Below are 15,519 nucleotides of genomic sequence, written 5' to 3' on the forward strand. Positions count from 1 at the left end.
GAGGACGAGCGAGAGAGGTGTTGCAATGAAATATATATATATATATATATATATATATATATATATATATGTTTTCTGTAAAATGCTTAGTATAAGGAAATCATATGGAAGTGGGTTGAGGGACACAGCTATGTTATTTCCTCTGTAGTAAGTGTGCATTGTTTCGATAACAGCTGTCTGGAGCGCCCGGGCCAGCATGGAGCGTTGCATTTCCTGCCTTTCCTCCTGGTTGTTTTGGAAACCGGACCACACATGATTTGTCAGGTATGCAGGGGCAGATGATAAGACCAGCTTGAATTCACTCATCTTCAGCGTTATCCACCCACGCTGCTTTCACAACAAAGACACATCACCATGGTGAAAATGCACATCGCTCTGATAGTTTATGTTATAGACAAAGACGAGCAGAGGTGAAGGTAAGGTGAAGATACAGAGCTTAATGGGTGGAGAAGCCTTTTGTAGTTATCGTACCTGAAGCACACCTGCAAACTGTACGTCTGCCCTCTACTGTACTAAATAAGAACTGTACATAACATGATTATGTTCTGCAATAATGCATATGTATTATCATGCAATAATATATTAATGGGAATGTCATAAAGACATACAAAAAGTTTCCTTCTGGGTTATTTAAAGCACTGCAGATGTTTTTATGAAGCACCAAGGAATTGAATTTGGTACCCTTAAAAAGTCAAAATGCTTTTAAATACTGCTGTCTGGTTAATGATAGGAAAATATAAATCACACAGTCTACATACAGTGAGTCCAGCTTGAGTACAGCGTGAAGGACAATGCTATGACACATTTTTTGGGGTTATACATCAATCATCACCCGTTCATATTCGCAGGCCAATCACATACACAACACGGGTCGACCATTAAAGCAGCTGGACACATTTCATGAATAGGACGTTTGTAGTTTCACAAGGTGTTTCAGACCCGTTTGGACTTTATGTGGTGACTCATTTTATTTGCAAATTGCAGTCGGAACGATGCTGAATTTGTACGTCTCTTGTTCCCAGAAAACTTGTGACCACAGGGTCATTGACCGTATGAGCGTTGCATAAAATGCTCTCGGTATTTCGAAGTTGACTGAAACGCTCATTTGGTTTGGTTATTTGTGGAAGGGTGTAATAATCACATAGTTAGCGATGATCACATCACACAGAATAACTCGATTCAGTCAAAGTTTAGAGAAAACAGCTGTCAGCTATATTTAAAACATTACACTGCATGCAAAGCAGTGTCAAAGTACAGGTCAACAGAAAGTTAAAAACTTCTTACGTGTGCCTACAACACATTCTCAATTATGATACCAAAGAAAATACATGTCTGTGACGAAAACAAGATAAAACGTTAATGTTTTAAAATACCAATGTATTCATCTAGTTCATTTGATAAAGCGTCTGTCAAATGTTTTTAAAAATACAGAAACACATTTTACAATGCAAACACATTCAGAGTGCATTCTGATGTTAATAAACAAACCCTAGATTAAAAAGTGTATTGTAATTGGCTATTTAATGTCAGGTTTCTGTGTGACAACTTGCCCCGCATTATATCAGAGCATGGATCGTCATTGGGGCATGATGTCACACGCAATCAATGCGGGTGAATTGTATCTTTCTTTCTGGGTAAAAATTTGTCAATGGGTGTTTTGTAGTCAAGACTTTAAGATATTTGCATCCTGACAATGTTAGTAAACGATTCATTTTAATGTGTTACCTAATGTGAGGCTTAATCAGTAAACTCCATTTCTGGAGTACGTCCAGGATTCCCTGCAAAGTTCATGGATTTAAATGACGAGTTATGATTTTAATAATACGTTTCTGGACATACAGCTGGCAAGTCAACTAGGGACAACCTGTTCCAACATCCTTTTATCAACAGAAAGTGAAATATCCAAACAAACACCTATAGCCTGGGCGAAAAGATGAAACAAATAGTCCGGGCAGGGGTCCTGTTTAAAGTCTGTTGGCTTTAGTTTAATCTCACAGTAGAATCATTACCCATAAGCCTCTGCTGTTATCTATTCTCTCATAGTAGCACATTCTGGCACATTCCATTGGAGCTCTAAGAGAATAAAAGAGGAATAAAGAGAGAGACGGTAAGAGATGTGAGCAGATGAGTGGGAGGCTTTGGGTTCTGGCTTCCAACACAATCCAGGTCTGTTGTGTGTCAGGAACTGCCCTTCCCAGGTCAAAGGTCAACGCTGCTGAGAAAGCAATTCTGGACATCTTGATTTTGTCTGTGATCAGCACTTGCTCGAAGTACCCTCACACGTTGAAATGCATTCATAACAAAACCTGAACAAACACGTTAACAAAAACAATGGGTGGGTTTACACAAAACATTTCACCACTTCATGTTTCCATTCTGTTAGGACAAGTGAAGGACATGTCTTAAAAGATGTTCAGCATTGTAAATTATGTATATCGAGGGTAAATAAGCCATAAAAGCCCTCTCCCAATTTTTTTGGCGTTAATGCCTTTTAGTTCACGTCTTTTAGATTTAAAGCAATTTAATTCACTTGTTATGATATGCATACACTATGCTCAGTTTCTCTCTTTAAAGATTGCTAAATTATATTGATTTATCCTGTTTACAGGGTTATTTTGCAGGTTTTTGTTTTATAAAATGTTCAATGTAAGGGAAATGGATGAAGGTAACGCCCTCCCCAATACCATCCGCAACCAACTGGCAACAACAAGTAGTAAAATGGTAACGCCAGTCTGTGGCATGAGTGGGATAGTGTACCCCAAATAAAAAAAGAACATTTATTCACCCTTGTGTCAAACGTGTATGACTTTCTTTTTTCTGCAGAACACAAAAGAAGATATTTTGAAGAATGTTAGTAACCAAACGACATTGATCCTCATGTACTTCCATTGTATGAAGATAAACTGAGACATCTTATGTTGTAACACACAGAAGAAATGTCCTGTACAGGTTTCGAACCCCATGACAGTGAATAAAAGATGACAGAATTAATATTTTAACTATCCCAAAGACAAACCATGTTATGTTCCACCTCAACTTCCCGTTTGAACAGGAAATACGTCAAAATAGGAGAATTCGTCAAACAATTTCTTGGGGCATTCATGAGTTTGTCTGCAGGGAAGCTTTAATGTTTGATCTAAAGTTGTAATGCTGTAATGTTGCAGTCGTCTCAGTCGTCCAGGTCAGATGTTTTGGAACGTCATATCTACAAGGCTTCATCAGTTAGTAGAATGGATTTCCTTTCACGCAACAATCTTAGACGTCAGGGTGTTGACTCTAACGGCAATCAGTCTTTGCGGTGTCATGAGGTCAAATTCCTGACAATCACCCCGTGAAACCATTTGGTGGGTTGGTGAAATCTTGAGTTAAATAGAAAACAGGTACTCTGGAATACCAATAGAGGATATGGATGAATGACCTCCTCAGACTTTTGTGGAGGTCAAAAGTCAGAAAATATTTTTTTTCCTAATTTAATGTGATGACCAATTTATCCCAGAATTTCTTGATGTTAATGACTCTTGTGAGGTTTCACAGATGCAGAAAATATTTTTTTACCTTAAAATATTTTAGAATTCTGCATTTCGCAAATGTATCAAAACATCCTATTCTCCGACTTCTCGACTCCATTGTATTAAAATTTTTATTTCACAAAGCAAACGTTCAACCCAAGGCTCCAAGACTTGCCATGATTGTCATTTGTAGAGGTGGAACTTCCTGTCAAACAGGACAAAACATTAACAGGAACCCATTTTCAGCGGGGGTTACCCTGTCTGCAGGGATTTCTGGAAAACTCCCCCCTCACACACACAGATTCACACTTGGACAAAAATACCCTCCTTCTACAACTCTAAATTAAATGAATAAGACAGTGACTCATGAATGCATCAAGAAATACCACAACAGACTGTGGAGCACTTGGACACATGCTCAGCAACACACACCCTGATATATTACTGATACATGACTGATCCATCGCACTCCTCAAGTATTCAGCCCACTCCTGAAACCACAACCATGCAGCTGATACACGGCTTCACACTCTCCATCCACTTTCATACAACTGTGCAACTCTCCACAAACATATGCGATATTTCTTCAGCCAGAGTAAAGTACATGATCAATGAAGGGGAACCACGGACAGGTCAGTAAGGTTGCCAGATCAAAGCTTCCAAAATCCTCCATATTGGCTGCTTTTGAATGGTGCCAAAGTTGACCCATTATGCCTGTGTGATGGATGCCAGAGAGATAAAGAGAGCTTTTGAAGCTGGACGTTGTTTTGAAGTTCCCAGAAAGAATAAAAGCATTGTGAGAGGGAGTGTTTTTATATTGGTCTGTCCATAACAGTATACAGTATAAAATTGGCCTTTTGGGGTAGCTTGCTAACTCAAGCATCAACATTACAATCGTTCACGCTTTTGGGATAGCATACACTGTAAACAAACTGTAAAATTGCGGTACTATTTCGGTAGATTTCATTTAAATATAGATCTTTTTTAATATAAGTAAGATGACATGTTTGTAAACTTGTACATTTGCACGCCTTCATTTTATTAAAGAAGAAAACTGAGCTAAATTTAGAGATATCGTGTGATGTTATTATTATTATTATACGACTTAAGACTGGCCTTTTTTGAGTTAGGTCAGTAAGCAACCACCCAGACTGTACATTTAAAAAAAGCACAATATACTGTACGAATAAAGATTTTTTTATTCATTTTGTCATTTTAATTGCTTTGCGTTGAATTTTAGCATTAATGCAAATGTCGGTAAAAATAAATGTCCTGGCAGAAAATTGCCAGTTTATTTTTCATAATTAATTTCTCTACAATGCAGAACATCCCAGCAACCACTTAGCAACACTTTAACAGCATAAAAAAAATAATTATTTAGCAATCACCTAGAACACCACAGTACCAACATGGCATCCCTCCACAACACTTGTATGACTACTCATGTCTTCTCCAGAAAATGTTTGCCTCATAAAGATTGATAGGAATATTACAGAAGTGCTGAGAACAGCACAATGTGTCCGCTGTCATTCGAACAGTAAGCCTTTTCAGTAAAACGACTAAGGAGGTGTCAGCCATGCTCCAGCAAAGTGCCCCTTAGCCCTGCTGCAAAGAATGCTGGGTAATAACACTCTATAGTCAGAGAAATCCACATCTGAATCGTTCACCATGCGATTTTATGACCTCACAAAGAGAGAGGAATTCAGACGCGGTGGACATGCCACTGTCCGCCTAAATGTCACAGACAGACACGAAAACCATTTTGAGTGTGCGATAATTCATCATTCAGCACAAAGGGAGAGAATTTCCCATCTTTCCACTGCGCACACACACACATATACAAATCGACTCTAAATTAAGAGTCACTGATTGTGACAGAGCTGCTGTGGCCCTTTGAGAGGTACAGACAGTGAATCTTTTCATTCAGTAAGAGTGTTTCCACCGTACGACTCCTCCCCTCCTCTGGCCTATTGTACCAGCTTCTGTATGCTGGACATTATAAACGCATCAGCGCATCTTGGCTTATGTTCCAAAAGCTGTGCAGCTGTGCAGCAAGGACAATTGTGCAATGTAGTGTTTAAAATTCACAAGGACCCACCGACTCTCCGAGAGGGGCAGGGGAGAGGTAATAAAAAAGGCGTATGAAGGGGAAAGTTGTTTCCTGCTGCCTTGGGAAAGTTTTCTTGGAGCGTGTTTTACGTAAGAGGGGGAATTCTTCAGTCTAATTGCCGTGTGATTTTCCATGCTTGAATTTACTCTTTGAATAAACTATTCATTCAAAGTATTAATGGTCGACACTAAAGTTTCAAAATCGTCAAACCATGGCTTGTCGAGGAGAGGTGCTTTAACATTTCTAAGAGAAAGGACATACAACTTTTCATTTCACAAACTGCTAAATAAAATCCTACAGATGAAGAAAGAACTATATCTAAGGATCGAGCTCATTTCAGCAACTAGAGACATCTAGTTCGAACATGATCATGTGACCTGTAAATGCCACAAAAACTGTTGTAGTTCTGCTTAACATTTCTTTATCAAAATGACTGAAAAAACACCTCATTCAAGTATAAACTTTTTTTTGTTGAGATTTTGTAAAATTGAAGTGTTTCTATTGGGCACTCTTTCATATTCACAATATGAAGGGTAATGGAAACAAATGAGTTTATTTTTCTCGTCCAATTGACAGATATTTTAATTTTTGTAGTAGAAATACTAAGACTTTGGCACAGTACTGTTTGTTTTATTTTATTTATTTAAAACAAGACTTGAAAATGACCTACGAAATTAAGTATTTTAGATATTTGGACCAGAAAGACAAGAACCAAAAAAGTTTTTGTATAGCATCACATTTACTTGTACTTACATATGAGGAAACATTGGAAGCAATTATAACAACATAGGCAACAAAATACATAAGTGCATCAAACTAGTCCATTAAAGCCCAGCACAGTATACAAAGCTAAGAATATGAAGGTTAGTAAGTGTGTTTTTTTTTTAAAGGAAAAGAAAGGGAAGAGAAATCAATCAGCGACGTGTTGACGGAAGAGATGCGTTTTTAGGCATTACATATCAACACAATAGTAAACACTCAGAAAACCCCTGGCAACCACTCAGGACACTCTAGCTATGTGACAGAGAGGGTCACAGACAGATCCCTGCTACATGTCTACATCCAGAAGCTTGTAACTTTTACTATAAAGTACCTGAATTTTTACACGGTTAAGGTTTTACATTTTGCCACATATGCTGAAATTAGAAACAGTGGAAAGCCACACACGCACCCTTTCCTCCCAAACACTATGCTACTGAGAGTCAGAACAAAGAGCCTGTGGAATGTGCACTGCAAGAATCAAAGCGTCTTAGTCACATCATCATATATCCAGTAACCGCTCCCAGCCTTCCTCACTCCACCTTTTCCCTTCACCTTGTGTCACAGCTGAGTACGTTCTGTTGTATTGTTTCAATGCAGAAGAATGTGTCTGACACCTGCTATCTGTTTTTCTAGGTAGCTTCACATCTGGAACGTTCTGTAGATCTCCACTTGTGGTTGTACTTGTGCCAAAATGAGGACAGATAAACACACAGATCAGGTGTCCGGCCTTAGTCACGCCAAATGGCATGTCGCAAGCTAGTGGTGTGAAAACTTGAGCAAGTATGTTTGTCACCAAGAAGGGTTTAAGATTACTGATAACTTGCCAGATCATCCAGTAAGAATGTATACTTGGATCATACATTGCGAAATGTATTACACCGTGTCTACACCGGATGCAACCGGCGCGATGCGACACAACAAAAGACATTAGAAACGCATTAGAACCCATTATAATTTTAAATATGTCCACACTGGATGCTGCGCGGCAAGAGGCAACAAACCCATTGAGAACAAGCAGTTTGTCATGTCGCAGTGCGCCTGTCGCGTCCAGTGTAGACACGGTGTTAGGCAAAGACAATTGGCAAACATTATTTTGTAGAAAATCACTTTTGTTTGAAGATTTAGTTTAAAGTTAAACATTTTCCAGTCTGAATCTCTATAAGAGGTCTTTCTCTTAAAGCATCCGGACCACCAGACAGCCTAATAAATCATTTAAAACTTTTGACTATTTTGGTTGTTTGAATTGAGCCGCGTGTCTTCACGACATGCACTCGCAGGAATAAATTTTATTTACAAATATGAACTATCAGACTTCTATTAAGAGGGCATTCCCCTTAAACCACAGAGCCTATACATAGGTTACATATCAAAATATAAAATAAATGGCCTTCATATCTTTTATACAGTATATCCAACTGGGCTAAATTGATAAAATATTTATTTATTTTGAAAAAACATATTGTCCGGACCTCCATTCGGAGGAAAATATATAAAGACCGGACCTCTTGGAACTTTAATTGAATACCCCTGTCTTAAAGGGATAGTTCACACAAAAATTATATTTCAGTCATCACAAAAAATATATTTTGAAGAATGTTTGTAACCGAACAACACTAGCCTCTGTTGACTTCCATTGTATGGACACAAATCAGTGACACATTTCTCTAAATATTTTCTTTTGAGTCAAAAACAGGTTTTGAATGACATGATGGTAAATCATTTATAACATTTCTTTTTTGTGGGTAAACTATTTTGAGACATTTGAGACATAAGAAGAGTCTCAATTCTCTAGACAATATTTCAGATCATATCTCGCTTTTATTGTCTGCCTGCACCACACCTACAGGATCTAACTTGAGTCATTCTGCAACAGCTCATGACAGTCAACATTACAATCAAAGTACTGATAAGATGGAAAAAAACAAACAATTGACTCACTCCTAAACCGTCATGTGGGAAACGCACTAAAGAGTACATTTCAATTGTTTAGATAGGAAGACGGCATCCCTTACCTCATACATGGTTATGTCTAAGACTTTGTCTGGCATCAGTAATGTGCTAAACAGGCACTGGGCCCGAGGTATTTCGCACGCAAATGTCCCTGACCGATGCACGTCTTAGGAACCTCGTCTAAACCTGTCCTGTGATATCATGTAACCAAACACAAACTTTATTAATTCATTTTACAGAAAAGGCATTCTGCTTGAACACGTTATATGTCCCTGACAGTAAAATAATGTGACTCATTTGATCTTCTATAAATAAGATTCAGAGAGCCTCATGTGACCTAATATTTTCCTTTGAAAAAACGACTAACCTTAGCACAAAAGGCTTGATGTACTTTGTGAACCCCTTGTTTTTTATGTGATTTTGTAATGACACACCTTAGATGAAACCCAGATGAGTTTTGACTAGACGACCCGCATGTTTTGTTGTACCTCCATCATAACTGCTGCAATATTTCCTTATCAGAGAAAGGGTGGAGTATGAGGGATCTGGCAACCCCCAACACTGATTACCTTGGGTTAAGATGATTACAGGCTTTAACAATGATCAAGCACACCCTGATAAACAAAGAGGCAAAAATATGTTAAACATTTTTCAAAAACCTTTAAACGCTTTACATCATAATTCAAATGATAGCATACCTCAACATATACGAGAAATACAAAAGAGGTAAAAATGTATATAAAAAACAAATAATACTTAAAAAAATAAGTAAAGTTTGAATTTGAACTTTTTATAACCTATTTAACCTGTACCAGTAAATAAGCGCAGACTTTGGCCTTGGGAATTACAAAACAGCTACAACAATAATCCACAATTTTTTCCAAATCAAATACCGCTGTGTCCTTCCAACCTCAAACAAACACATTCCAACACAGCGGATAAGAAAGAATCGCAGCGCACAGACAAACACTCACACAAAGTGAATTTGCCTTATGCAGACTTGTTTAGGGATGTTTTACTGTTTATTTTTTTTCCAAAAGTGAGCAATGCACGTTTAATGTAAATTGTCTTTTGGTAAGTAAAGTGTGAGTTTGTCGTATGTTTAAAGGCACACAAAAAAGCAAGTTTTGCAGCACTCAAAATCCCTTTTTGCATTTCCAAAGTTAGCGAGTAGCGACTACAGTTTAAAAGCTTTGTTTTTCCACTAGTTCTTTAAATACTCAAAAGTAAATCTTGTGAAAATGCGTGGACAGTATCAGCTTTCTTTTCTGAGTCCTGTTATTGTGAAATTCATTTTCAACAGGTTTGGGTGTAATCCAGGTGAGAATGGGTCAAGGGGGTCCAGATAGGTTTCTGTGATTAGCTTTAGTTCTTTGTGTCTGCGTGTGTGTGTACTCAGGAGCCTGATCTAATTGTTTCTTTGTTCCCAAGCATACACATCCTTTTACGGGTGGGGCAGACAGGAAAACCCTTTCAGTGATCGAATATCACGACTTGGGCCAAATCATTTATCCCCTTCCAGTTTCTGACGGTTTTCTAGTATAATGGTGATGATGAAAAAACACAGCCTGTTGTGACACGATAGATCTTTTCATGCAGGTGTTCAGACAAATTGTAAAACTTTGAATGCCAGCATACAGTTATGATTTCAACACTAATGATTTCAACACTAAGTAATGATGCCTTGACAACTTTGGCTTTCATGGAAAATGAAAACAGTTAAACTTGTACAAAATGAAGTAACTGCATGAGTTGTATGTGTAGTGTTATGTGATGGCAAACACATGTTTTAACTCAACTAAATACTTTGGTAACAATTTACTGTAAAGAAGCTAACAAATCAATTAACAATACTTCAACACGTTTTTTAATCTTTGTTCGTGTTAATCTGATTTAAATATATTTCTAAAATCAAACATTATTTTTTAACTATCTTTCTTAGCTTTTAACATTATAATACACCATGATTGTATTGACGTTAACTAACATTACAAAGAACAATAATTGAAACTATATTGTTCATTGTTTATTCACTAATGTTACCAAATACAATCTTATTGTGAAATGTTACAAAAATGTTTGTGTTAGCAAAAGTTACAGCCATTCATACTAGTCAAAAACTAAAATATTAAGGGTTTCAATAACTTAAGGCAGAGATAATAAAATGTGTGAGATGTTTCCTTAAATAGCTTATATTTGCTTTTATTAACGTCACAAAAGTAACTCCAGATGTAAAATGCATTCAACTTATTTCAGACAGGAAAAATGGAGCCACTCGAAATACCAAAAGCCCTTAAGCATTCCAGCCCAACAGCCCACAGACATGGAGAAATGCGATTGGCCGTGAGGAGGGATTTGAGGGGCGGGACTCCTGAGGGCAGCTTGCTCATAAACCCGATCGCCTCCCTCACTCCTGCCCTGTGCTCTTTACTGGCTGTGTTACTGAGCTCTGCCTTTCTCCAGATCTTCACTCAACAGCTCACTCGCTTCACCGACCATGAGTATGAGAACAAGTTACAGTGTCCGTTCCTCCAGTTCCCAGGTGCCGCTATCCCAGATGTCCATCAAGCGCACCACCACCAGCGGTGTCAGCAGTGGCCTGCCTACATACCGGGCTGCCAGCATCTACGGTGGAGCCGGGGGTCAGGGAACACGCATCTCCTCTGCTTCTTACTCAGGTGTCCGCAGCGGATTTGGGATGCCCTCGATGTCCAACTCTATCCATGTGAACGCCTCCGGAGCCACAGGTGAGATCATGGGCAACGAGAAGATGGCCATGCAGAACCTGAACGACCGTCTGGCCTCCTACCTGGAGAAAGTGAGGACCCTGGAGCATGCCAACAGCAAGCTGGAGCTGAAGATCAGAGAGGCTCTGGAGAAGGGAGGTCCTGATGTACATGACTACAGCCGATACCAGCCCATCATCAACGAACTGCGCAAGAAGGTGAGTTTGAATGGGAAGAGCTGTAAAGAATTTAACGGGACAGACTTGGTGTTTGTTAACAATCTAGAGGACGTTTATGGGGTTTTAAAGACTTTTATTTGCTACCTGATAGATGGTTGTGTGAAGAGTTTACTGATAGCCGGGATTGATTGGCAGAGAACCACGAAAACCATGAGCGGGGGAAGTGGGGGAGGTGGTCTCCTGTGAATTAATCTTGGTATCTGTGGGACAACAATCTTGCTTATACAAGCAGTGCTTGGATGAATAAGCAATTCCGTCCTGTATTTATTCTGGCCCTGTTTAACGTCTAGAGCTCTGTTTATTCCCTGAGGGTGGAAACTTCAGGATATGAGACGTTTCAGAGTCAGAGAGACAGACTGAACTCGACTTTTCCATTTTCCTTATGTTCAAAATGTAACCCTCTGTGGGACAGATATTTCAAAAGAAAAATACAGAGCAAATTATATTCACCTAATTCGTACAGTATGCAATGCAGATACATTTTATTCATTGTGTAGAATTTGACAAGTTTGCCTACAGATATGGTTGCTGTAAGCACACCGACTACTGAAAGATAACCAAAAGACATCAATGACTAAGTGATAGTTTCACACTAACGATATCTTGACGCCGAAATGATAATCCAATAGATCACTGATAACACACAATGTTATCAGAATGATTGACTTTACATTTATAACTCAGTCTATGTTAGCGGACAGTACTGTAGATTAGAGTAGAATCATTGAATTGCTATTCATCAGAATTTCTCAAAGCTTTTGAAGTAAATGAGATAAGCATGATATAACAACAGGTGACGTCGGCATATTTTACAGTTTAAATCAATTTTGACATTCAGTGAAGTCAACAGAAACGTTATAGCGTGCATAAATGTAATCAAATTTCAAACGATATGATTCATGAAGGGACTATTGTTCACAACCAACGCCCGTTAGCATATGGAAAAACGCTTTGAACGTGCTAGTGTTTAACTAATATAGGCACCCACCCTTTTCCATGGATACTACAAGCACATGCCGGCTGACAAACATGGAAAGAATCAATGAAACAAAATTATCATGTTAGAAAAGAATTTCCAGCTGCACGAGTGACTACAAAACTCTAAAACATCCAGGCTGTTTGTTAATGATTATCCTATAAAGTGTAAATGGACTTTACCCCTGGTATGTCTTATCTAAGCAAACCAGGACGTTAAAGCAGAAGATCGTACTGTACAAAACCATAAAAAAATTGAATATGGTTTGTCACAATTCCACACATTTTACCGAATTGATTGATTCAGTGTAGTCATCAGCATTTCTGTTCGGTTGTAGATCTTCGACTCCACCTCGGACAATGCCCGTCTTGTGCTCCAGATTGATAACGCCCGCCTGGCAGCTGATGATTTCAGAGTCAAGTGAGTAACAAAATTGTAAACATGATCACATTTAATCGTGTGGCAGCTTCACAGTTCGAGACCTCAACATTGATCAATTAACCCTTTGTGTGTTCGCAGGTATGAATCTGAGCTCTCCATTCGCCAAGGTGTCGAGGCCGACATTGCAGGCTTGAGGAAGGTCATCGATGACACCAACCTGAACCGCATGAACCTTGAGAGCGAGATCGAGGCCCTCAAGGAGGAACTCATCTTCCTTAAGAAGAACCACGAAAATGTGAGTATACATCTGGAAACTTTAGCTCTATTGGAAACATCTGCATGACATTACCTTTTAATGACGCGTTTTATGGTCTCTCCAAACAATAGGAGGTAATGGAAATGCGTAACCAGATTTCCCAGTCTGGAGTGCAGGTGGATGTTGACGCTCCCAAGGGACAAGACCTTTCCCTCATCATGGAGGAGATGAGGAGCAAGTATGAGAAAATGGCTCTGAAGAACCAGGAGGAGCTCAAGGCCTGGCACGAATCACAGGTATTATACAAATTTATGTTCATTAGAGATCTTTTGTGTTTAACCTCGCTAGAATGTTCTAATGTCAAATATTTTGCTTTTCAGATCACAGAGGTACAGGTACAAGTCACACAGAACACAGAGGCTCTCCAAGGTGCCCGTTCAGAAGTCAACGAACTCCGCAAGCAAATTCAGACGTTGGAGATCGAGCTGGACTCACAGAAGAACTTGGTGAGTTGTGATAACAGTAAAACTGCCCTAAAACCTAAAAAGACTTGTTTTCAATAAACATCCGTCCATTTATGATGCGATTCTCTCCGTTTCGTTCTGCAGAAAGGATCACTGGAAGCCACTCTCCGTGACATAGAAATGCGTAACAACATGGAGATGGAGAGTCTCAACAGCATCGTCGTGCAACTGGAAGCCGAGCTCACGCAACTGCGCAACCAAATCCATCAGCAGACGCAGGAGTATGAGGCTCTGCTGAACATTAAGATGAAGCTGGAGGCTGAAATCGCCACCTACAGAAGACTCCTGGACGGCGAAGACTTCCAGTAAGTCTTTTACAGAAGTATACAGTGATAAGGGTTGTGTGTTTTTTGTTTTAAAACTCTAAATGTTGTGTCTGCAGGCTCCGTGATGCACTTGATGAGCAGAAGAAGGTGAAAGTAATGACGGTCACACAGACATTGGTGGATGGGAAGGTGGTGTCTTCAAGCACAGAGACCAAGGAGAGGAAACTCTGAATGCCAGAAAATCTCCTGGCAACACAACACAGACACCTCGTTGGCCAATGCTAAAGTTTCCCAACTAAGAGTTAGATATTTATTAAGCCCAAAGTGCCTTTCACATCGCGTCTCTTTGCAAATAGGCAATGAGATTTACCGAGCACATTTCAAAACGAATTTATGAAAACTCTAATGTGTTAAACACCAAGCCGACTTGGCTTTAAGGTCAAAGAACTTTATTACATATTTCTGTAATGATTGTTTACGATGGCTACATTGTCCCATTTTGTTTCCATGTTGTGTTGAAGTCATTTCAATTAAAGAGGACCTTTATCAAATGTTTGTTTCTGTCATTGATTCGTTCAGAATATAGATCAGATTATACACTATGGATCAAAAACTGAGAAGGGAATTTCATGTCATGTTGGAAAATGTGTTTTTGAAAATTTTATGAAGTAGGAAGCATTTTAAATGAATAAAGTTGGTTAAAATATTGTAAACGTTGTTAATGACCAGTCATTAATATGGCTTACAACTTAATATAAATAAAAGAGTAATATAAATAAGAAAGTGTTAAAATTACAATTAACAAATTATTATTATCATTTACAGAGTGTATATGTTCACACACCAGCAGCTCCTGTAAAAGAAACGTGGAAATGGGCTAAAACATTGAATCAAAGAGTCGAACTCAAAAACCGAATCAGTGTTATTTGTGAATGAAGGAAAAACTGATTTGTCCAATTCACAGAAATGAAATGACTCAAATGAATGATTTACTTACAAATCGGAAATCCTTACAACTCACCCGGTATACTTCTGCACTGCATAAATTTCTATGATTTCTTCACAGAAAGTTGTTTCAAGGCCTTGGAAAGCTTGGATTTATGGTATAATTGTTGTTTGACGCATTTCTGTCATTTTAAAGCTCACTGTTCATTAATGCTTGATTTCAAGAAGGTTATATTCACTAGCAATATAACAGTAATATTTGCTTACTGTTTTCATTTGTCTTGTCATTCTTTCGGTCTTCCACATTGCTCACTCCTGAGGTTTGACTTTGTTGAAATTCATTAGAAACTTGACAGAAATTACTGCAATACATCTAGAAACATCTAGAAACTTTTTCTGTGACTGTATAGAATGTGAATGGAAATATGTCGAACACATGCAGCACTGAAGAGTTTTGACAGCCTGTACATGTGTTTCAAAATGAAATTGTGAAGAAATTGGTTGAGTCTGGTAGTTGACAACGGTAGTTAAAAGTGCCCCAGAACTAAAAATATCTTCTTTTGTGTTCAACAGAACAAATAATTTTTCCTTTATGGTAGTCAATGGTGGCCAATAACTTTTTGGTTACAAGCATTCTTCCAAATATCGTTCTCTTTGTTCTTCAGAAGAAAGAAATGTATACAGATTTGGAACAACTCGAGGGTGAGTAAATGTAGACTACATTTTATTTTTGGGTGAACTGTTCCTTTAAAAGTTAAATCTTGAGTAATGACTTTAAAAAAGGGAACACTGAACATGAGTGTAGCGCTGACCAGAGGATATCTCTTGAGAGCGTTATCTCTATTAATAAACCATTATCATTTCTCATTGAATCA

At 38.5% G+C, this 15,519-nt stretch overlaps 1 protein-coding gene across 1 annotated transcript; it reads left to right on the forward strand.

Moving 5' to 3' along the window:
* The first annotated feature begins 10,740 nt into the window (after window positions 1-10,740).
* krt18a.1 (keratin 18a, tandem duplicate 1) lies at window positions 10,741-14,250 on the forward strand. The gene is made up of 7 exons (XM_079477632.1): window positions 10,741-11,275; window positions 12,610-12,692; window positions 12,792-12,948; window positions 13,041-13,205; window positions 13,290-13,415; window positions 13,518-13,738; window positions 13,816-14,250. The coding sequence occupies exons 1-7, from the start codon at window positions 10,829-10,831 to the stop codon at window positions 13,928-13,930; spliced, it is 1,314 nt and encodes a 437-aa protein (XP_079333758.1). The 5' UTR covers window positions 10,741-10,828; the 3' UTR covers window positions 13,931-14,250.
* Window positions 14,251-15,519: the final 1,269 nt, after the last annotated feature.

Source organism: Barbatula barbatula (genome assembly GCF_947034865.1).
Source record: "Barbatula barbatula genome assembly, chromosome: 17".
Classification (NCBI taxonomy): domain Eukaryota; kingdom Metazoa; phylum Chordata; class Actinopteri; order Cypriniformes; family Nemacheilidae; genus Barbatula; species Barbatula barbatula.

Coding starts and splice junctions, on each gene's coding strand:
- krt18a.1 (XM_079477632.1), top strand. CDS start 10,829: ATGAGTATGAGAACAAGTTACAGTGTCCGTTCCTCCAGTTCCCAGGTG. Junction 12,693..12,791: donor GCTGATGATTTCAGAGTCAA/GTGAGTAACAAA, acceptor GTGTGTTCGCAG/GTATGAATCTGAGCTCTCCA. Junction 13,739..13,815: donor CTGGACGGCGAAGACTTCCA/GTAAGTCTTTTA, acceptor TTGTGTCTGCAG/GCTCCGTGATGCACTTGATG.